Source organism: Salmo trutta, chromosome 40 (assembly GCF_901001165.1).
Source record: "Salmo trutta chromosome 40, fSalTru1.1, whole genome shotgun sequence".
Classification (NCBI taxonomy): domain Eukaryota; kingdom Metazoa; phylum Chordata; class Actinopteri; order Salmoniformes; family Salmonidae; genus Salmo; species Salmo trutta.
In genome coordinates, this window is record NC_042996.1 from 9442543 (window position 1) to 9466798 (window position 24256).

Consider the following 24256-nt stretch of genomic DNA (forward strand, 5'->3'; position numbering starts at 1 on the left):
TCTGTGCTGCTGCCCCATAGAGAGCTGTTCTCACCATCACCTGTCTCTGTGCTGCTGCCCCATAGACTGCTGTTCTGACCAATACCTGTCTCGGTTCTGCTGCCCCATAGAGAGCTGTTCTCACCATCACCTGTCTATGTGCTGCTGCCCCATAGAGAGCTGTTCTCACCATCACCTGTCTCTGTGCTGCTGCCCCATAGAGAGCTGTTCTCACCATCACCTGTCTCGGTTCTGCTGCCCCATAGAGAGCTGTTCTCACCATCACCTGTCTCTGTGCTGCTGCCCCATAGAGAGCTGTTCTCACCATCACCTGTCTCTGTGCTGCTGCCCCATAGAGAGCTGTTCTCACCATCTCCTGTCTCTGTGCTGCTGCCCCATAGAGAGCTGTTCTCACCAACACCTGTCTCTGTGCTGCTGCCCCATAGAGAGCTGTTCTCACCATCACCTGTCTCTGTGCTGCTGCCCCATAGAGAGCTGTTCTCACCATCACCTGTCTCTGTGCTGCTGCCCCATAGACTGCTGTTCTCACCATCACCTGTCTCTGTGCTGCTGCCCCATAGAGAGCTGTTCTCACCATCACCTGTCTCTGTGCTGCTGCCCCATAGACTGCTGTTCTCACCATCACCTGTCTCTGTGCTGCTGCCCCATAGAGAGCTGTTCTCACCATCACCTGTCTCTGTGCTGCAGCCCCATAAAGAGCTGTTCTCACCATCACCTGTCTCTGTGCTGCTGCCCCATAGACTGCTGTTCTCACCATTACCTCTCCTGGATCAGATAGGTACATTCATATAATAGCTTTTTTGTCCCTCAGAATATGCAGTTAGGTCTTAAAGTCCAGTGCTGCCAGTCAACTCACTAACAGTTGTTTCTATTGTAGGCATATATCTGAGGAATGAGCAGATGAGGAATGCTGAATTGAATGGAACGGAATACAATTGAATTTCACCTATTGGAGACAGGTGTTGTGTTGTGCAGGTTTTGCCCCAAGTGTCTGTGTCCTTAGTCTCGTTTCCACTCCACATCCAACAATCCTCTCCCGTTTCTCTGTCCTGCACAGCATAGCGTGTATTATTTATTGTCACTAAGCTGCTGATGGCACCTCCCCCCTCCATTCTCCCCCTGCCCCACACTGTGGCGGTTTGATAGTCCATATATTATTCATCTGATTGACTTCCCCTAATCGCCTCAAAAGTGCTGGAATGAATCACTAGAAAAATCTGCTGATTTGCATTCTGTCAGGAGAGTTTGTGGAGAGCGTTCCGGAATGACTTTACAGGTGGCAGTTTGGAGGGGGCTTAGCAGCGAAACCAGCTGTGGGTAGAGAAAGAGAGAGATACATATATATGTATGTACAGAGAGAGAGAACAGACAGACAGACAGACAGACAGACAGACAGACAGACAGACAGACAGACAGACAGACAGACAGACAGACAGACAGACAGACAGACAGACAGACACAAAGACACCTTTTTTTCACTGGTTGAAATCAATGAGGCCGGGATATTCAACACTGCTTGAATGGATTTTACGGGGGCCCATAAAAAAGCCTGTTGAAAAGTGTATATATATATGGCATGGGATGATTTCTCTGTGGGTGAAATTGGATTAGCCTTACTGTAAAACCCAAAGTGTTTCAGCCGTTCTGTAGAAGGGCACTGAGTTCTTCCCGTCTGTCCCAGCCCACAGCATTAAATGAAGGAGGAGGAAAAAACATAATTACATTGGTGAGAGTGGTCATGGTGAGCACCTTTTAAATGATCCAATTAGAGTTTGTGCAGAGCTGGCAGTCCCGTTGTGGAAGGCTGGATGGATTATTGGTGGCAGAGAGAGAGAGATCGAGAGAGGGGGAGATAGAGAGACTGAGGGAGAGGGGACAGAGAGAGAGGGAGAGAGAGAGAGAGAGTGACAGTCAAGAGAGAGAGAGGGAGTAAAAGAGAGAGGGAGGGCGAGAGATGGTGGCCCTCAGATGGATGTGCTATGGATGTGGCTGGGCTGTTAGAGAGAGAAGGCGGGAAGGGCCTCGGAGCGGGACGGTAATTGGATCCAGTATGAATGGAAAATGATGAAGGAAAGAGGAAATACCATGAGGGAGAGAGAGAGGACAGGAGAGAGGGGGATGGGAAAGCCAGAGAGAGAGGGAAAGGGAGGGAGGGACAGAAAACCATGCTGCCATGAGAGGACGTGACATAGAGAGAGAGAGTAGGAGGCAGAGGGGAGGTGAGAGATGGAGGGGCCGGGGGGAGGAAGAGGGAAAGAGAATGGGAAGGAAAGAGAAGGTCAAGTGGGAAAAAGAGAACACTCTAGAGAAGGGGTATGTCACCTAGGGTCCTCAATATCTCAATGTTTTTATGAATATCGCTGGCAACAACAGAATAAACACATTTTCAATGATATACCTACAGTATTTAAGAGGAGTATCTCTTTCTAATGATGTCAACTGTATTCCTCTACTCCTAACATTGAGCTAATTACACTCACTGGAGTGTCTGTCACAAGTGCCTCTGGTAAGCTTTCTTGACTTGGATATACATTTTTGTCAACACATGGCTAACCTTTGTTTAATCAGCCTAACAGCTGCTATTAGGGAAAATGTGTTTGGAGTTAACTTTATAACTAATAGGCTATGTTAGAGTTTACACTTCGTCTTCCAATAATATTGTGGTGGAGGTCAAAATAATGGAAAACCTTTTTAATTTTACCTTTATTTAACTAGGCAAGTCAGTTAAGAACACATTTTTATTTTCAATGACGGCCTAGGAACAGTGGGTTAACTGCCTTGTTCAGGGGCAGAACGACAGATTTTTACCTTGTCAGCTCAGGGATTCAATCTTGCAACCTTTCGGTTACTAGTCCAACACTCTAACCATTAGGCTACCTGTCGCACTACGCTACCTACCAAATGTATTCATTTTAAAACTTCTCCTTTCCACCTTGATTTACCGAATGATTAAACAAGACGTGAAAAGGTTGAAGACTCCTGCTTTAGAGAAAACAGTGTCCCTCAGATCTGTTTGGATGTGATTTCTTCATAAGCTTTCAAATGTTGTACAGTAGCCTTCTGCTTTATACTGTATGTCCACGGATGTATTGTTGATGTGTGCGTCAGTAATTGACTTTCTTGATTCGCTGGCAACACCACAGTGATGAATTAATGACTTTAACCAATCAGAGACACAAAACTCATCAGATATTCGTTCAGTAGAAAAGCCAAGCGCCCATTTACATATACATTGTATTCCCTGTTTATCTATTATGTCACGTTTAAAGTTATGCGTGTTAAAGTCAACGGAAGGGAAAGAAAATAGCCTTGTGCGATAGAGAGTGTAATTCACACGAGAGAGACACGTTGTTACACTATCAGTGAATATACGGAGTGTATGGAAACGTGTCCCTCATTCAACCCTCTTTCCATCTGACTGTCTGTGCTTATGCTCCCCCCTACACACACACACACACACACACACACACACACACACACACACACCCCACCTTCTTCTCTGTAAATATGTATTTCATTTTCATGATTATTTATATAAAACGTTTTCCTCTTGCCATTATTTACTCCACACAGCAAGTTGGTGAGTACATTTCTACAACACATTTTGTGCCGCGAGCGAGAAGTAGGAAAGCTGCGAGGGAAGAAAAATGTCATGAATAATGCATAGAATGTCTTTATTATTTATGATTTTCCTATTAACTTGAGTATCATTTGGAGAACTGGTGACTAAGTTTGGGGTCAGTTACTCTTGGTTGTTTCACGTCATGTAGCCTGGTTTCATTTGAGATGATAGGATCCATTACATCACGCTGATATTTGAGTCATTTAGCAGACGCGTTCATCCAGAGCCACTTACAGATAGGGCATTCAACTTCAGGTAGCCATGAGGGACAACCACATATCACAGTCAAAGTACATCAAACTTTCCTCAATAAAGCAGCTATCAGCAAAGTCAGTGTTTTTGCATCTACTCTGTATAAATTGATTCAATGTATTCTCAGTATGCTACTGTTGTGGTGTATAGCAGTGTATGTTGAGATCTAAATGTCACATACTTGTATAGCTTAATCCTTCCAAGTACCGTTTGAAATCATCACCAAGAATGCTGTGTTTCAAGTTGTGTGTGTTGCTGATGTAACAGTGTTGCTTCTGTCCCTCTCCTTATCCCAACTTGGGCTCGAACCAGGGACCCGCTGAACACATCGCCAACCAAAAAGCATTGTTACCTGTCTATCTGCTAACTAGCTAGCCATTTCACACCGGTTACACTCATGTATAAACTCCAGTCACACAAGGGAGGTGGTATGCAATAAATGGCTTTTCCCTCTCTGAAGTGATCCTGTATACACCTCTGATAGTCTGTGGTTACTATGCTGGAGCTACTAGAGACAGGAGAGGGCTTCAGGGAAAACCCTGTATCTCTACTCTCTACCTCTCCACTCCACCACGCTCCTGTGTGTGTGTGTGTGTGTGTGTGTGTGTGTGTGTGTGTGTGTGTGTGTGTGTGTGTGTGTGTGTGTGTGTCACCACACTCCTCCCTAATTGGAGCAGCCATTAAACAGATGTCAGGGAACGACAGGGAACACTTCTCATTGTAAAGGGATGCCATGTACATTGTTAAACCCCTCCCTTTCTGGTTTACTGACCTGCCACATCTCTCACAGTAAACACACACACAGTAAATATACACACACACACACACACACACACACACATTGCAAGTACACACGCACGCACACATACAGTAAATTCCCAAACAGGAATAGCAAATACACACACTTACATGAATAGCAAATACACACAACACACAGACACACAGAGCGAGACACACACACACACACACACACACACAGCTGGTGTTGATAGAGGCTCCTGGTGTGGCTCAACCTCTGGATTTAAAGGGTCAGAGGTTGCTGTGTGGATGATTGCCACCATGTGGAGCACTGATTATTTCCACCTCTGACACAACACGGTTATGGGTTCAAATCCCAAGCAGGACTCAAGAAACTCTAACGCTTCAATCCAAACTGACAAAATGGCTCCCATGACAGTAGGACTGTAGCAAATAAACGACCTGGGTGAAAACCACTTCAGATATCAATGGAACAATCCAGAGCTCGGCCATGGAACCAAATAGGGTCAATATGGTATGTGGGCCTGTTGTCTGCTAGTATGGCCGCCCTAAGCTTCAGGCCTAACTGGCTGTGATAGCGTGTTATAACTGAATCAGAGTAGGCAGGCAGGTAGACAGCCATGGAGACAGGCAGGCAGGCGTCCCTGACAAACAGATTGTGTCATTGGGTGGTAATGTGGTCTCTGGCGGGGATAGGGACATCTCTGGCTGCAGTGTGAGGATTAAGCTGACAGCAGCACTTTCACATCCACCATCAGTCCCACTGTGTCTGGGCTGCACAGAGATACAGGCACACACACACGCACACACATACACAGACACACACCCCAGGGCCACACATCCAAACAGATGACATCAGCTCGCCCCTAATCTGTGTGTGTAAGTGTGTGTGAGTGTGTGTGTGTGTGTCTATCTCTCCATCCCTCTCTCTCTCTCTCTCCATCTATCTCCCTCCCTCTCTCCATACCTGCCTGGGTTGGGCTGTGTGTGTATGACGAGGCTCCTGTCGTCCATGGATACAGAGTGAAACAGCTGTGAGGAAAAATAAAGCGTTGTTGTCTTTTCTCTTGTTTTTGGATCTCCCCAGATTAAAGGGACTGGTTTGAGTGGATGCCTAGCGCCTCCAAGCACCTCTGTATTTGCTGTCAAGTGTCTCCAGGTTGCAGAATTATTGTGTCAAACTGTAACACCAAAAGTGACTGCTTTGATTCTCTCGAGGCTCAGATGCGAAGCGAGACCAAAGGGATGTCTGAAATGTGATGAAAGATTACAGAACCCTGGAAGGAGGAGAGGAGGAGAATACATGTTCTGAGCGTCACAAACACCATGATCAAGTCTTTCTTTCTGGGTAGGTACTGTACAGGCAATGTACACGGTGGCATGTGGAATATAACATTTTCATGTCAGAAAACTAGGACTTTTACAGCAAGTTGGCTATATGATGGTGCTGGATTGTGAAATGTTTGCTCAACATTGTTTGGCTTGTTTAGTTACAAGGAATGTTGTTTGTACTGTAGACAGTTACTTGAGCGAGTTTAGTATCAGACTTAAGATTCCTCCAAAACACTGATGATGAAGCACACTAAGTACTGGAAGCCTCTGATGACAAGCTGGATGAATAGCCAATCTGTCACTGTCAACGTCTCCAGGTTGCTTCATCACTCACGTCTCTGTTTGACTGCTGCCTGAGTGGGGCTGGCTCCCCAGATTCCCAGGCACAGCTAGAGGGACTAGGGAAAACTTCACTTCCACTCTTCTTGGCTTCAGTAGTTTTAGCAGAATCTTTTAGTGAGAGATCTGAATGTGGTGTGTTCTGGGACTTCCCGGACTCAGATTAAGCCTTTTTTACTGGACTTAAAATAACTTTCAATTGAGTTTTTCTGGTAGAGGACGGACAATCCTATTGGTGTCAGTGTTATCTCTGCAGCTAACACAAACCCCAGTGTACCTGAGTCCTCTACTATATCCTTGGTTTTACATCTCAGTGTCAAGAGACTGATATGTGACCGCCAGTGAAAGAGCTTCCACTCTCACTCATTTAATAGAAGGTAATGGCTTCAGACATTCCAACAGGATGCTGCTATGCAGACCATTACAGACCATTACAATAGCATGGCTATGGACTGAGTCGCAGGTTGGAGATGGACATGGGGATGGCTTGAACTGTAACAGCCTTCCACTCAAAGAATATCTCAATGGTCAGATAACTCGCAACAAATGTATCAATTGATGTCTTGCAGCTACTCCTAAAGGGAACATACTCTAATGTACATACTGTCATTTGTCTTACATTATAAATATCACGTCCATGGCCCCCAGTCATCAGTGATGGTACAATGCTAGGTAGTATTAGTGCTCCTGTGTGATGGTACAATGCTAGGTAGTATTAGTGCTCCTGTGTAATGGTACAATGCTAGGTAGTATTAGTGTTCCTTTGTGATGGTACAATGCTAGGTAGTATTATTGTTCCTGTGTGATGGTACAATGCTAGGTAGTATTAGTGTTCCTGTGTGATGGTACAATGCTAGGTAGTATTATTGTTCCTGTGTGATGGTACAATGCTAGGTAGTATTAGTGTTCCTGTGTGATGGTACAATGCTAGGTAATAGTGTTCCTGTGTGATGGTACAATGCTAGGTAGTATTAGTGTTCCTGTGTGATGGTACAATGCTAGGTAGTATTAGTGTTCCTATGTAATGGTACAATGCTAGGTAATAGTGTTCCTGTGTGATGGTACAATGCTAGGTAATAGTGTTGCTGTGTGATGGTACAATGCTAGGTAATAGTGTTCCTGTGTGATGGTACAATGCTAGGTAGTATTAGTGTTCCTGTGTAATGGTACAATGCTAAGTATTATTGTTCCTGTGTGATGGTACAATGCTAGGTATTAGTGTTCCTGTGTGATGGTACAATGCTAGGTAATAATGTTGCTGTGTGATGGTACAATGCTAGGTAATAGTGTTCCTGTGTGATGGTACAATGCTAGGTAGTATTAGTGTTCCTGTGTAATGGTACAATGCTAAGTATTATTGTTCCTGTGTGATGGTACAATGCTAGGTAGTATTAGTGTTCCTATGTGATGGTACAATGCTAGGTAGTATTAGTGTTCCTATGTAATGGTACAATGCTAGGTAGTAATAGTGTTCCTGTGTGATGGTACAATGCTAGGTAATAGTGTTCCTGTGTGATGGTACAATGCTAGGTAGTATTAGTGTTCCTATGTGATGGTACAATGCTAGGTAGTATTAGTGTTCCTATGTAATGGTACAATGCTAGGTAATAGTGTTCCTGTGTGATGGTACAATGCTAGGTAATAGTGTTACTGTGTGATGGTACAATGCTAGGTAATAGTGTTCCTGTGTGATGGTACAATGCTAGGTAATAGTGTTCCTGTGTGATGGTACAATGCTAGGTAATAGTGTTCCTGTGTGATGGTACAATGCTAGGTAATAGTGTTACTGTGTGATGGTACAATGCTAGGTAATAGTGTTCCTGTGTGATGGTACAATGCTAGGTTGTATTAGTGTTCCTGTGTGATGGTACAATGCTAGGTAATAGTGTTCCTGTGTGATGGCACAAAGCTAGGTAGTAATAGTGTTCCTGTGTGATGGTACAATGCTAGGTAATAGTGTTCCTGTGTGATGGCACAAAGCTAGGTAGTAATAGTGTTCCTGTGTGATGGTACAATGCTAGGTAATAGTGTTCCTGTGTGATGGCACAAAGCTAGGTAGTAATAGTGTTCCTGTGTGATGGCACAATGCTAGGTAGTAATAGTGTTCCGGTGTGTGTCATTAGTTATGAGTTAAGCTGAGCTGGCAGATTCATTCCTCTGGCCCTGAGGATTTTACAGCCTTCAGTGAGCTGATCCAGTCAGTGCTCCCTCTCAATCTCCATCTTTCTGTCTCTCTCTCTCTCTCTCTCTCTCTCTCTCTCTCTCTCTCTTTTTTTTTCTCTTTCCTTCTCGGTCTCTCTCTTTCCATCTCTGTCTCTCTCTCTCTCTCTCTCTCTCTCTCTCTCACGAGGTCTCTGAGAGGTCAGTCATCGATAACTCCAGGCCACGTCACAAGGCCATCCACCAGCACCTCCAGGAGGGCCAATCTATTAATGCAATTCTGGGAAAGGCGAGTGGGGCGGAGGACCTGCTGTCGTCATGCCAACGGGCCTCAGAGGGGTTCTGTCGATGCTCAGGTCCCCTAATCAATCCCACATTACTGATCATCAATAGGAAGACTAGTTTAGGAAACATGTCGAAGGAGGGCCACCACGTGTGTTTTACCTCACTTTGCCTGAGGACAAAAGCACTCTGTTGTGTGTGATGGGATAGGGATATTTGCCTGTTAATCATTTGTGCTGCTGTATCCCCCAATGAAAACGCAACCTTCTTTCTCACATATTGCTCTCTCTCTCTCTCTCTCTCTCTCTTTCGGTCTTTCTCTCTCTCACTATCTGCTTTGAGAGACTAGTCAAGGATCATATCACCTCCACCCTACCTGTTACCCTAGACCCACTCCAATTTGCTTACCGCCCCAATAGGTCCACAGACGATGCAATCGCCATCACACTGCACACTGCCCTATCCTATGTAAGAATGTTGTTCATTAACTACAGCTCAGCATTCAACACCATAGTACCCTCCAAACTTCCTGACGGGCCACCCCCAGCCCTCTCCTGTACTCCCTGTTCACCCATGACTGCGTGGCCATGCACGCCTCCAACTCAATCATCAAGTTTGCAGACGACACTACAGTGGTAGGCTTGATTACCAACAACGACGAGACAGCCTACAGGGAGGAGGTGAGGGCCCTCGGAGTGTGGTGTCAGGAACATACCCTCTCTCAATGTCAGCAAAACAAAAGATGATTGTGGACTTCAGGAAACAGCAGAGGGAGCACCCCCCTATCCACATCGACGGGACAGTAGTGGAGAAGGTGGAAAGTTTTAAGTTCCGAAGGTGTACATATCACCGACAAACTGAAATGGTCCACGCACAAGGCAATGTGGTGAAGAAGGCGCAACAGTGCCGCTTCAACCTCAGGAGGCTGACGTTGTAAAAACAAACTTTTACAGGTGCACAATTGAGAGCATCCTGTCGGGCTGTATCAGTGCCTGGTACAGCAACTGCACCGCCCACAACCGCAAGACTCTCCAGAGGGTGGTGCGGTCTGCACAACGCATCACTGGGGGCAAACTACCTGCCCTCCAGGACACCTACAACACCCGATGTCACAGGAAGGCCAAAAAGATCATCAAGAACAATAACCACCCGAGCCACTGCCTGTTCACCCCGCTATCATCCAGAAGGCGAGGTCAGTACAGGTGCATCAAAGCTGGGACCGAGAGATTGAAAAATAGCTTCTATCTCAAGGCCATTGTTAAACAGCCACCACCAGCATAGATAGGTGGCTGCCTACCTACAGACTTGATATTATTGGCCACTTTAATAAATGGAACACTAGTCACTTTAATAATGCCACTTTAAGAATGTTTACATATCTCCCATTACTCATCTCATATGTATATACTGTATACTTCACTATCTATTCTTTACTATCTATACCGCTCTGTCACTGCTCATCCATACATTTTAGACTTATATATTCTCATCCCATTCCTTTACTAGATTGTGTGTATTAGGTTTTGTTGTGGAATTTGTTAGATATTAGGTTTTCTTGTGGAATTATTAAATATTACCTGTTAGATACTGATGCACTAGAAGGATAAGCATTTCGCTACACTCGCAATTTCATCTGCTAACCATGTGTATTGTCCAGGGATTTGATTTGATCTCTATCTCTCGCTCTCTCTTTGTCTCTCTCTCCTTGTCTCTCTCTCTCTCTCTCTTTGTCTCTCTCTCTCTTTGTCTGTCTCTCTCTCTCTCTCTCTCTCCTCGCCTCGTCTCTCGCTCCTCTCTGTCCTCGCTGTCTGTCGCTCTGCATCGCTTTGGCCTGTCTGTTCTCATCTCGCTCTACTCTCTTCACTCTCTCCGCTCTTTGTCTCTCTCTCTTTGTCTCTCTCTCTTTGTCTGCGCTTTCCCTCTCTTTGTCTCTCTTCCTCGCTTTTCCTCTCTCTCATCTTCTCTTGGTCTCTCTCTCCTCTCTCTTTGTCTCTCTCACTCTCTTTGCTCTCTCTCGCCTTTGTCTTTCCTCTCCTCTCTTCCCCCTCTCTTTGCCAATTCTCTCTCTCTCTCTCTTATGTCTCTCTCTCCTCGCCTTTGTGTCTCTCTCTCTCTTATGGTTCAATTTGGGGGGAAAAGGGTAATTAGTGTATCAGACATCTAATCAGGATTGATTAAGGCAGCTGTCTATGACAACAGTGACTAAGCACATCCACGGCTAAGTGGCTGTGCGTTGCCACCGCCACCAATGAACAGAAAGTGCGGGTGAAAGCAGCTTTTCGTCAGTGCCCTCGTTCAGCCCTCTCCACCCCCCGTTACCCGACTCCCGGTCTCCCGTGGCGGCCGGACAGCACTGAATGGCACCGTAATCTATCCCACTAATTCCCAGGCATTAGGAAGGCCGGCCATTTCCTAATTGGCTAACGGGTTAGATTAGGATCTGGACAATGGGGCATGTTGACGCCATCTCTCGCTGTCATAACAGGGGGATTAGGGAAGTGAATAGAGGGGGCTACTGAGCACCTCCGGCCAGAGGGCCCCAGAGGGCCCCAGAGGGACCACACCACAGCACAGCACAGGCCTGACTGACACACTGGCACAACACACTGGGCCTAGTGGGGCTTTACCCAGCCAACCGGAAGCTGATCCCATCACCAGCTCCTGCCCACACAGTCCCCCTGTCCCACCCCCTTCAATGCACTGCAGCCCATTGACACACACACTGGGTCTGACTACTGGAGGCAGTGGAGCTGGAGATTTCAATTTGACATGGAACAGTTTCTCCCAGAAGTGGCTTGTTAAGTGAAACTCAAGGCTGTTTTGAAACTAGCTGCATGTTGTTTGTCAGGGACAGAGTACAACAAGTATATGAGATTCAGAGGTCAAGAGTTCAAGCCTGTCTCTGTGTGTCTGTATCTCAGTAAGCTAGGCCTTCGACTAGCTGTGAAAGCAATAGCCGCTGCTGCTGGCATCATGTGGTCTTTTAATGCAATCTGAAGGCTAGCATATGTGTAAGGAGAGGAGAAGGTAAGCAGGGTGGACAGAGGTACAGCCTCAAGTCTTCTTCTGCAGTCTGTCACATCACGTTGGCTGGTTCTAAAACCACACTGACTGTAATAGCTGCTCTCCAAGATGGAGGGAGAGGGGGAGAGGTCAGACTGAGAGGGGTCAGGGATGCGCTATAACGATGCTTTGAAAGGGTCTTCTGGTCCTGTGGTGTCTTTCTCACTCTCCTCTGATTGATGGATGGCTGGAGACCTGTGACGTGACATGTGGTCTATATTGGGAGTGTCCCTCTAAGCTCTACACACTCTCGACACACTTAGAGAAGGGGATATTTCTCCCTGTGCTTTTCTGTCTCTTGCCATAGTAGCTGTGGATTTTCAGGCTTGATCATAGCTGCTTGAGGGTTGATATAGTATCTTGGGAGAGAGATTGAAGTCTGGACGTAGTATATCTTACTATTTCTCTCCAAAGCCTGGGGATATGCACTCACTGAACCAGACCTCTGTTGCACTGCCATCCCAGCAGTGTTTGAAGTTGGAGCCAATATTTCCACTTACAGATGGTCTGACACACTCATTTAACAGTCGTGGGCTGCGATGTAGTGCATTTCTTTTGACCGGAGCCCTATGGGCCCAGTGGGCCTGGGTCAAAAGTAGTGCACTATATAGGGAATTGGACCCTGGTCAAAAGTAGTGCACTATATAGGGAATAGGGCCCTAGTCAAAAGTAGTGCACTATATAGGGAATAGGGTACCATTTGGGACACACACATGGATTCACATAGTTGTGATCCAGTTACCGATGCCTCTGCCAATCAGCGATGTTAAACAGTGTAGATGTACTTAAGGGTCATGCTAATGCATGACATATGAAGCGCAATGCGCAGATGGCTGCCCTTCTGGCTGGGTACATTTATTCCACTGAAGTGCATTGTTGAATGGGTTTGGATTTAAAACAACGCAGGCTAGATGCGCTGACCCGGGATCCATTACTGGACAATGGCACTAAGCTGGATGTGTTAAGAGCTGATCTATTGGCCCCTGGCTATAAAACCTTATGGATGGGTATAACTGTAGTGTAGGGAGAGAGCCATGGGAGAGATGGGAGAGTAGTAGAGGCCTGGCTGGCAGGCAGCTCTACTGCCCACGCTGCAACTCTAGTCTACTACGTGAGACATGCTTCATCTCTACGCCTTCTCCTCACAGACCCTTCACACACTCTCTCTCTCTCTCTCTCTCCCTCTCTCCTTGCTCAGCGGAGAGGAAGAGATGTTCAGACATCATTGTTTTCTCTCTCGCTTTCTCTCTCCCTTATTCTCTCATTCCCTACTCCCCTCTCTCATTCCCTACTCCCCTCTCCGCTCCCCGGGAGTTCCAGGGAACATTTTGTACGTGGAAAGACGACAGCCGCTTCTGAGTCATTACGGTGTCGTACCGCGGGACAAATAGCTGGGTATCCGCCACAGTTATCTCTGGTAATCTGTTTGTGTTATTCTCGGCTTTGTTTGCAGATTGCTCCAGTGAAAATCCTGGCTTCCCCTCTGATGAATCGTCTGTGTTCACTCACTCTCTCTCGCTCTCTCGCTCTCTCTCTCTCTCTGTCTCTCCTTACTTCACCTCCCACCGAACAGGATATTAATAAGTAGGATGTTTGTTGAACATGAATAAGCATTTCCTGTACAATACACAGCTTTAGTGTAAATTATCAGCACTCTAGAAATGCCCCAGGTGCCCAAATGCCCATGGGAACAGCCTTGAAAATACCCACTAGGGGCAAAGCACGTACAGTATGTCAGCTTGATTTATTAGGTATGTGGCCCTAATTTATTGTAAATGTATACCAATAGGGCTTTTGTAAATTACAGATAAATATAGGCTTCTTAGATCAGTCACTAGGGAAGAAGAACCTTTTGTCTATCGAGGATGTGTTACCGCATATGCAAGTGTATACTCCATCATGCTAAGTGGTGATTTCTACATGGCTAACCATAGGGGCCGGTGTGTAGGAGACGTTTTGGCCTGTTTATATGTCATTGTATATGCTGTCTGTCAATGGTTATTTTAACTTGTTTGTCCACTAGAGGGCACTATATGTTGGGGTCATGGTTCACTGGTCACATGTAGCACAGGTGACCAGGATGGGTTGGCGGAGACTGAAGAGGAGAGGGCATACAATTCTTACCGTGTCTCAGAGCATGCTCATAGATTTGACCACTGCACCTTGTATATGCTAATATTTGTATTGGATCTATAAAATGGGGACGAAAAGAGTTACGGTTAGAAAGCAATTTCTGTGGATGTGTTATGGACATCTCTCTACTGTGCCAGTGGCTTTTTATAGGGAATCGTCACTACAAATGTCTCTCTTAAACCAGCTTGGATGTTACACTAATGTCAAATCTAACAGATGACCCAGAACTCTGAAAGTACAGAAAACCACTTTCATGCCTTATAGGTTGCTCCTCTTAGAAAGTGTCGCCACAGAAAAGTCCCCACTGGAAGACGGTGCTAATTATACAGTAGTTCCGTGACATCAAAGGTTCCCTTTGAAGTGTTGTGCTGTGTGTCGGCCGTTCTGTAGCGCTGTCGGGAGTTATAATCTGTTATCGTTACGCAGGCCTCATGCAGGGTAGCACTGGAAGTGCCATAGTGTATCTCACATAGATACACACACACACACACAGACACACACACACACTGTATGTGTGTTCATTAGCATCTCCTCTCCTCACCTCACATCAACATGGCTCAGATGTGCCATCCTCACGCCCCTAGACCAGCCCCCTTCCACTCCTCTCTCTCAACCCTCACCTAGAACTCTCTCTCTGCCTGGTGTGTTTTGATGTGGAGCACCATGGTTTGATGTTGATACTGAACTGTTTCCGTTGCATGGTATCTGTTGAAATCTCCAGCGGTTTGCTTTTCCCATCTAAGGACAGATTCATTAACATTGAGCTTTAAGACAACGTTGGCAAGTGCTTTAATGGCCTTGGTGGAGTCAGAGCAGCTCACAGATCACTGCACCTGTACATAGCCCATCTATAAATAGCCCAAACAACTACCTCTTCCCCTACTGTATTTATTTATTTATTTATTTTGCTCCTTTGCACCCCAGTATTTCTACTTTGCACACTCATCTACTGTTAAATCTACCATTCCAGTGTTTTAATTGCTATATTGTATTTACTTCGCCACCATGGCCTATTTATTGCCTTTACCTCCCTTATCTCACCTCATTTGCTCACGTTGTATATAGACTTATTTTTCTGCTGTATTATTGACTGTATGTTTGTTTTACTCCATGTGTAACTCTGTGTTGTTGTATGTGTCAAACTGCTTTGCTTTATATTGGCCAGGTCACAGTTGTAAATGAGAACTTGTTCTCAACTTGCCTACCTGGTTAAATAATGGTTAAATAAAATAAAGAAATAAATAAAATGTATTTTCTTTACCTTATTTCACGCTTGGACTCCCAGTCAGCAGCATTGAGAGAGAGGGTGGTGGAGTCCAAAATCGACTTACTGAAGAAAAGCACAGAGTATCTCACAGCTGCTGTGACTGTCGCGACAGAATGGCTTGGAGTCATTCAATTTGCACCAATCCAGCACCTCCCGTCACCGCTGTTACATCATAATGGCATGTGACAGGCGATAAGAGCTTGTGGCACCAGACTAAGTTGGCACACATGGCTGCATCATCTTGTGACATGGTGTCGCAGACATATGAACTGTCTGACTCAACAGACACACACTCACTTACCCTCGCTAGCCTCGTGGTGCAGTTCTAGCCTATCGGAAACTAGGCATTTTCGAGGAATGTGTTAATGGAACTGGTATTGAGTGAAGCAGGAATTCAATCTGTCTTTTGGGGCCAGTCTGATCATGCCACGTATCGAACAGACCCCAAAGGCTGCTATATGCCAGACTCTACAGTATCCAAGGCTGCCATAGGCTAGGCTCTCCCAGCACGAAAGGCTGCCATAGGCCAGGCTCTTTCAGCACCAAAGGCTGCCATAGGCCAGGCTCTTCCAGCACCAAAGGCTGCCATAGGCCAGGCTCTTTCAGCACCAAAGGCTGCCATAGGCCAGGCTCTTCCAGCACCAAAGGCTGCCGTAGGCTCTTCCAGCACCAAAGGCTGCCATAGGCCAGGCTCTTCCCGCACCAAAGGCTGCCTTAGGCTCTTCCAGCACCAAAGGCTGCCATATGACAATCTCTACAGTATCAAAGGCTGCCATAGGCCAGGCTCTTCCAGCACCAAAGGCTGCCATAGGCTAGGCTCTTCCAGCACCAAAGGCTGCCATAGGCCAGGCTCTTCCAGCACCAAAGGCTGCCGTAGGCTCCTCCAGCACCAAAGGCTGCCATAGGCCAGGCTCTTTCAGCACCAGAGGCTGCCATAGGCCAGGCTCTTCCAGCACCAAAGGCTGCCGTAGGCTCTTCCAGCACCAAAGGCTGCCATAGGCCAGGCTCTTCCAGCACCAAAGGCTGCCATAGGCCAGGCTCTTCCAGCACCAAAAGCTGCCATAGGCTCTTCCAGGACCAAAGGCTGTCATAGGCCAGGCTTTTACAGCAGTGTTAGCACGGATGTGGGATTAAGCTGTTTAACACCTCAAGGATGGAGTACATTGGAGCTATCACAGCCAGCATCAATTAGCCTATCCTCTGGGGCTCAAACAGGCTAATTAGCACACTGCACTAGCAGGAGCGTTTAGGAACTAATTTATACCTTGATATACCTTTAGCATCATATCCTCCACAACACAACACTGACTGGAAATTACAGCTGTCTCAAACAGGCACTATGCTTAGGAGAGAAAGTTTGTAAAGCCTGTGATTTACATTTAGGGATTTTTGGATCATTTATCAGACCCTCTTATCAGAGTGACTTACAGGAGCAATTAAGGTTAAGTGCCTTGCTCAAGGGCACATCAGCTTTTTCACCTAGCTCTGAGATTCTTTTTTAAAACATTTTTTTTTACTTTTACCCTTTTTCGTGGTATCCAATTAATAGTAACAGTCTTGTCTCATCGCTGCAACTCCCGTACGGACTCGGGAGAGGCGAAGGTCAATCACCACCTTCCGGAGTCACCTGAAACCCCACCTCTTTAAGGAATACCTGGTATAGGATAAAGTAATCCTTCTACCCCCCCCCCCCCTAAAAGATTTAGATGCACTATTGTAAAGTGGTTGTTCCACTGGATATCATAAGGTGAATGCACCAATTTGTAAGTCGCTCTGGATAAGAGCGTCTGCTAAATGACTTAAATGTAAATGTCCTCTGAAACACAACCCAACCAAGCAGCACTGCTTCTTGACCCAATGCCCACTTAACCCAGAAGCCAGCTGCACCAACGTGTCGGAGGAAACACCGTGCACCTGGCGACAGTGTCAACATGCACTGCACCTGGCCCGCCACAGGAGTCGCTAGTGCGCGATGGGACAAGGACCTCCCTGCCGGCCAAACCCTCCCCTAACCTGGACAGCACTGGGCCAATTGCGCGCCGTCCCATGGGTCTCCCGGTCGCGGCCGGCTGTGACAGAGCCTGGGCTCGAACCCAGAATTTTGAGTGGCACAGCTAGCACTGCGATGCAGTGCCTTAGACCACTGCACCACTCGGGAGGCCCTGGCTCTGAGATTCTAACCAGCGACCTTTTGGTTACTGGCCCAATGCTCTTAATCGACTGGCAAATGTGGCGAGAACTAGCCACTTATGCTAACGCTAACTTGATTAAAAGGGTGCCACTGTCAGCATTTAGCAGGCTAGCGTTCTCTTGTCTCACTCGCGATAACATGTAGACAGCAGCCCTGTGAGGTTGTGTAGAGGCTCTGTGTCTACCGTCTTTGAGAGGCGTTGACACTCTGCATGCAGATTGAACTTATTTCTCTGCTCTCTGTTGGAGTTGCATCACTCAGCTGAAACCTTCCTGTAACGTTACCTAGTCAAGGACTCATCGCTCATCATCCCAAAGGACAGCGCTTAAGTATTCAGTGGAATTCAAATGTGCAACCGAGAGACCCGCTCACAATATATGAATACAACTGATTCAGGGTCAGCTTGTCCTTAATCGGCCGTTCTGTTCTGATTCTTTATGAGACGTTGAGGTGTTCAAAGTAGGATCCTTTTGTTAAAGGGATGCCAATGACGCCTTGTATCTCCTTCCACAGAGTCAGATGAAGTCCTGGATACCATTTGTATGTGTCTGTGTCCATTATGAAGGAAGTTAGAGGTAGTTTCATTAGCTAACTAACATTGACTCGCAAAACTACCGCTAACTTCCTTCATAACTGACACATTGACATAAAAATGGTATCCACGCGATCGTCTGACCTGTTAACCAAAATCCAGAAGTATCCCTTTAAAGTACTGTCATGATGTACACACCATAGAATTACAATTCTTTCATTCTATTTCTACGGTACACACAGTTTATAGTAAGGGCCATAATGCTTACCATGCTCCTCTCTCCTGTATGCAGGTGTACACAGTTTCTTACTAAGTTCCCTGATTGTAACTGTGTAACTGTGCTCCTCCCCTCTCCTCTCTGATAGGCACAACCAGGCAGCCCAAGGAAGGAGAGGTCCCGGGGGTGGACTACAACTTTGTGACTGTTGATCAGTTTATGGAATTGGAGAAAAGTGGAGCCTTACTAGAGAGCGGAACTTATGAAGGTAAAAGAAAGCTTTTCACATTTTGGGGTTGTATCATGTTTTTGGGGGTTTCTTTCCTGATTTTGTTCAATTGCTTGTTGGAATAATTGTATTATGTAGCTGCTTGTTTATCGACCATCCTTCCACTCTCTGACAGAGAAGAATGAGTTGTGTGCATTTAGACAGCTCTCACACATCACTGTGACATCATAACATAGATTACTGAAAAGCTGTTTTAATCAGAGGAGAGAAAACACACTCTCGCACACACACCCCACAACACCACTACACCTCTCCACTCTGCTATCTCCTCCATGCTGGCTCTCCTCTGAGCCCTAATGGCTCCAGAATAAACACGACTCACTCCAGTTTCTCTCCATCTGCCCTGGTCTGTGTGGCTCTGTGCTGGGTGTACTAAACTACTGGCTCTCCACTCTGTCAGACACAGGGGACTCCACCACACAGACAGATAATGCATTAACTCCATGTCTGTTCCCTCGCTGAGCCCTCCCGCTCAGCCTCGCGCCTGTCATGGCAGAAAAATAAATTGCAGATGGTCAATTTAACGGTTGATTGCCAGGAGCGATGTTAGATTCTCTCTCCGATTGAGGCCGTGTATCACTTCTCCGAGGATGTCGTCTTCCGTAGAGACAACCCTTCTTCTCGGTGGCTGCACTGCAGTACCACCATCATTTACCTTTTTAATATGTAATGCTCAATTAGAGAAGGAGAGAGAGAGGCAGAGAGAGAGAGATAATTACTTGACACATTGGAAAGAACTAACAAAAAAACAGAACAAACTAGAATGCTATTTGGCCCTAAACAGAGAGTACACAGTGGCAGAATACCTGACCAGTGACTGATCCAAACTTAAGGAAAGCTTTGACTATGTACAGACTCAGTGAGCATAGCCTTGCTATTGAGAAAGGCTGCCGTAGGCAGACCTGACTCTCAAGAGAAGACAGGCTATGTGCACACTGAGCTGCACTTCCTAACCTGCCAAATGTATGGCCATATTATAGTCACATATTTCCCTCAGATTACACAGACCCACAAAGAATTGGAAAAGCAAATCCAATTTTGATAAACTCCCATATCTATTGGGTGAAATACCACAGTGTGCCATCACAGCAGTAATATTTGTGACCTGTTGCCACAGGAAAAGGGTAACAAGGGAAGAACAAACACCACTGTAAATATAACCCATATATATGTTTATTTATTTTCCCTTTTGTACTTTAACTATTTGCACATAATATGACATTTGAAATGTCTTTATTATTTTGAAAGTGTACAGTTTTTTTGTTTATTTCACTTTTGTTTATTATCTATTTTACTTGCTTTGGCAATGTAAACATACAGTGGGGCAAAAAAGTATTTAGTCAGCCACCAATTGTGCAAGTTCTCCCACTTAAAAAGATGAGAGAGGCCTGTAATTTTCATCATAGGTACACTTCAACTATGACAGACAAAATGAGAAAAGAAATCCAGAAAATCACATTGTAGGATTTTTAATTTATTTATTTGCAAATTATGGTGGAAAATAAGTATTTGGTCACCTACAAACAAGCAAGATTTCTGGCTCTCACAGACCTGTAACTTCTTCTTTAAGAGGCTTCTCTGTCCTCCACTCGTTACCTGTATTAATGGCACCTGTTTGAACTTGTTATCAGTATAAAAGACACCTGTCCACAACCTCAAACAGTCACACTCCAAACTCCACTATGGCCAAGACCAAAGAGCTGTCAAAGGACACCAGAAACAAAATTGTAGACCTGCACCAGGCTGGGAAGACTGAATCTGCAATAGGTAAGCAGCTTGGTTTGAAGAAATCAACTGTGGGAGCAATTATTAGGAAATGGAAGACATACAAGACCACTGATAATCTCCCTCGATCTGGGGCTCCACGCAAGATCTCACCCCGTGGGGTCAAAATGATCACAAGAACGGTGAGCAAAAATCCCAGAACCACACGGGGGGACCTAGTGAATGACCTGCAGAGAGCTGGGACCAAAGTAACAAAGCCTACCATCAGTAACACACTACGCCGCCAGGGACTCAAATCCTGCAGTGCCAGACGTGTCCCCCTGCTTAAGCCAGTACATGTCCAGGCCCGTCTGAAGTTTGCTAGAGAGCATTTGGATGATCCAGAAGAGGATTGGGAGAATGTCATATGGTCAGATGAAACCAAAATAGAACTTTTTGGTAAAAACTCAACTCGTCGTGTTTGGAGGACAAAGAATGCTGAGTTGCATCCAAAGAACACCATACCTACTGTAAAGCATGGGGGTGGAAACATCATGCTTTGGGGCTGTTTTTCTGCAAAGGGACCAGGATGACTGATCCGTGTAAAGGAAAGAATGAATGGGGCCGTGTATCGTGAGATTTTGAGTGAAAACCTCCTTCCATCAGCAAGGGCATTGAAGATGAAACATGGCTGGGTCTTTCAGCATGACAATAATCCCAAACACACCACCCGGGCAACGAAGGAGTGGCTTTGTAAGAAGCATTTCAAGGTCCTGGAGTGGCCTAGCCAGTCTCCAGATCTCAACTCCATAGAAAATCTTTGGAGGGAGTTGAAAGTCCGTGTTGCCCAGCGACAGCCCCAAAACATCACTGCTCTAGAGGAGATCTGCATGGAGGAATGGGCCAAAATACCAGCAACAGTATGTGAAAACCTTGTGAAGACTTACAGAAAACGTTTGACCTGTGTCATTGCCAACAAAGGGTATATAACAAAGTATTGAGATAAACTTTTGTTATTGACCAAATACTTATTTTCCACCATAATTTGCAAATAAATTCATTAAAAATCCTACAATGTGATTTTCTGGATTTTTTTTGTCATTTTGTCTGTCATAGTTGACGTGTACCTATGATGAAAATTACAGGCTTCCCTCATCTTTTTAAGTGGGAGAACTTGCACAATTGGTGGCTGACTAAATACTTTCCACTGTATGTTTCCCATGCCAATAAAGCCCTTCAATTGAATTGAATTGAATTGAGAGAGACAGACCGAGAGAGAGACAGAGACATGCAGAGCGATAGAGATGGAGAGATCACTGTTTTCTTTTGTGTGAGGAAGGCAGAGAAAAAGTCATCTCAAGCTGATCCAATCTGGCTGTCAGGTCCTACACTGCCGGGTTAATGTTATCCACAGTGTTGGATTGTCATCATTACAAAAGCCTTGCTTGGGAAGGTCAGAGGGTGGGTCAGTGTCTCTTGGCTTTCGTTTAGCTAATAGTAAGGTATGCAACTCATTTAGCATTGTAGCATACTACTGGAGGTTGTCTTCAGTTTATGTAACAACGTTTGAAGGTTTGAAGAATGCGGCATGCTGTTTTTGTGCATTTTAAATTTGATTTCCCAGGAAAGTCTGACTGAAATTGCTTTTAGATTTTAGGCAGAAGCAGGGTAAAATAGTCTTTGGTCTGTGGTTTTAAGCCTTTCCATTCAATTCGCTTTTTTACAGCGATGTTTTTTCATTTGAGTCACTCACTGTGTACTCAGCATTGAGTACAAAAATTCACAGGTCCTTTTTCTAACCACAACAAATATCTGAGATACAAACCAACATAGGACTTTCCAGCTACTATTTTCTCCATGGTCCTACAACTGTCTGCGGCATACGTGTTGATGGGGTCAATCATTTTAATACTTAATCCCCAGGATTAGAACAATCTCATTGGATTTTAAAATATCTTTGGCTATCTGGTTTCTCCTCCAGAAGTACTAAAGCACCACTGAGAAGTGCAGGATAATATCACTCTCATAGAAAACCCTCTCTTCAGAACCTAATCTCCAGTGGAGAGGCAGTGCCTTGAAGCCTGCTCTCACGGGAACTTGGTTCCATTGCCGTGGCAACATCATATCTCCCCCCCAGTCCATTTCACACAGTGTTTACAGAGAGTAGAGACCAAACACTTAATCAGATCTCACATCAGCTTAACAAGGACATCCGCTGTCTCAGGACTTTGCCAGGTATCTCTGGGCTAAAGCTGTAGCAAGGGATGTTTGCGTGCATGCATGCCTATGTGTGTGGAGGAGATCTTGCCAGACAGTCTTCTGCTAGCAGACTCAGGGGCTGGAGGTTCAGAGTGGGTGATGTGCGAAAGCATCAGCGAGGAGGAGCCCAGGGGAGCATGTTCAGAACGAACCCAGAAACGCTCTGCATGCTGGGAGCTGGCAACTCCGCCATGGGGAGACAGACGGGACGACCGCACAGAGCCCAGAGCACAGAGAGAGAGACAGGCTTCTTCTTTATTTATTTACAACACACACACACACTCACTCAATCACTAGGAATCTGTGCATGGTTTAGTGATTGATGTGCGGTGGATAACACTGATTTGCCAGCAGACACAAAAGGGCTAACAGTGACGTTAGTGAAAATACCTGGGGTGTGGGCCAGACAGTGTCAGGCTTTAGTTACCAATATGAAGTCATGTGGGTGGGGGTGTTTGTAGGTATATGTGTTGTGTGACTGTGTTTGAGTACCTCCCCTTGACGTGCCTTGAGACTTGAGACTTACGTTTGAACTTTTAAGAACTAAATGAGCTTTAACTCCCAGGACGTCAACTGACCTTCCACTTCCTGGTCCTGGTCCCATTGGGTTATGTAATAATGACATCATCTTCCCGCGTGACTTTTCATTTGCTTTAAATAGACAGTTTAATTTAATGTTCCGTTTGTGCCTGTGTTGTCTACTGTGATCCCTACTTTAGCGATTGAATATTAACTTGTAACAAGAGGAGAAAAACATCCAAGCAAATATTTTTATGAACACATCATCAAAGGCAAACAAAATGTGTCCAAAACTCAGGCGTGTTGCATATTAAGCAGGTTTGTACAGTGGCAGTGCTCACTGCTCACCCATGTGACTTCAGGTTCAACTCCTGAATGTGTGTCTCGGTCCTCTGGTACTGATAACTATTATGAAAAGATGGCAAAAATGCTCTAAATTGCTCATATATCACGTTTAATAGTGACAACGTTTCAATCTGAGGTGAAACTTACTCAGATAATTTTCGATCTGAGCATTGTAGCTTTTAAAGTGGATGCACTGTAGGAGGAATAGCCTAGGCTTTAGATCAGCGGGCTAACACAGTCTCATGGGGCTAGCACAGTCTCATGGGGGACTAACACAGTCTCATGGGGCTAGCACAGTCTCATGGGGCTAGCAGGGCTAGCACAGTCTCATGGGGGCTAACACAGTCTCATGGGGGCTAACACAGTCTCATGGGGGGCTAACAATCTCATGGGGGGGCTAACACAGTCTCATGGGGGGCTAACAGTCTCATGGGGGCTAACACAGTCTCATGGAGGGCTAACACAGTCTCATGGGGCCTAACACAGTCTCATGGGGGGCTAACACAGTCTCATGGGGCTAACACAGTCTCATGGGGGGGCTAACACTGTCTCATGGGGCTAACACTGTCTCATGGGGGGCAAACACAGTCTCATGGGGGGCTAACACAGTCTCATGGGGGGCTAACACAGTCTCATGGGGGGCTAACACTGTCTCATGGGGCTAACACTGTCTCATGGGACTAACACAGTCTCATGGGGGGCAAACACAGTCTCATGGGGGGCTAACACAGTCTCATGGGGGGCAAACACAGTCTCATGGGGGCTAACACAGTCTCATGGGGGGCTAACACAGTCTCATGGGGTACTAACACAGTCTCATGGGGGACTAACACAGTCTCATGGGGGGCTAACACAGTCTCATGGGGGGCTAACAAAGTCTCATGGACCGCTAACAGTCTCATTGGGGGGCTAACACAGTCTCATGGGGGACTAACACAGTCTCATGGGGGACTAACACAGTCTCATGGGGGCTAACACAGTCTCATGGGGG

At 45.8% G+C, this 24256-nt stretch overlaps 1 protein-coding gene across 8 annotated transcripts in view; it reads left to right on the forward strand.

The window, feature by feature from the left end:
* The window catches only part of magi2a (membrane associated guanylate kinase, WW and PDZ domain containing 2a), a 263465-nt gene that overhangs the window by 147066 nt on the left and 92143 nt on the right, over positions 1 to 24256 (forward strand). For all 8 annotated transcript variants that reach the window (XM_029742871.1, XM_029742872.1, XM_029742873.1 and 5 more), the window contains exon 3: positions 18298 to 18417. In XM_029742871.1, the coding sequence (XP_029598731.1) occupies positions 18298 to 18417 (120 nt within the window). The remainder of the gene's footprint in view (positions 1 to 18297; positions 18418 to 24256) is intronic.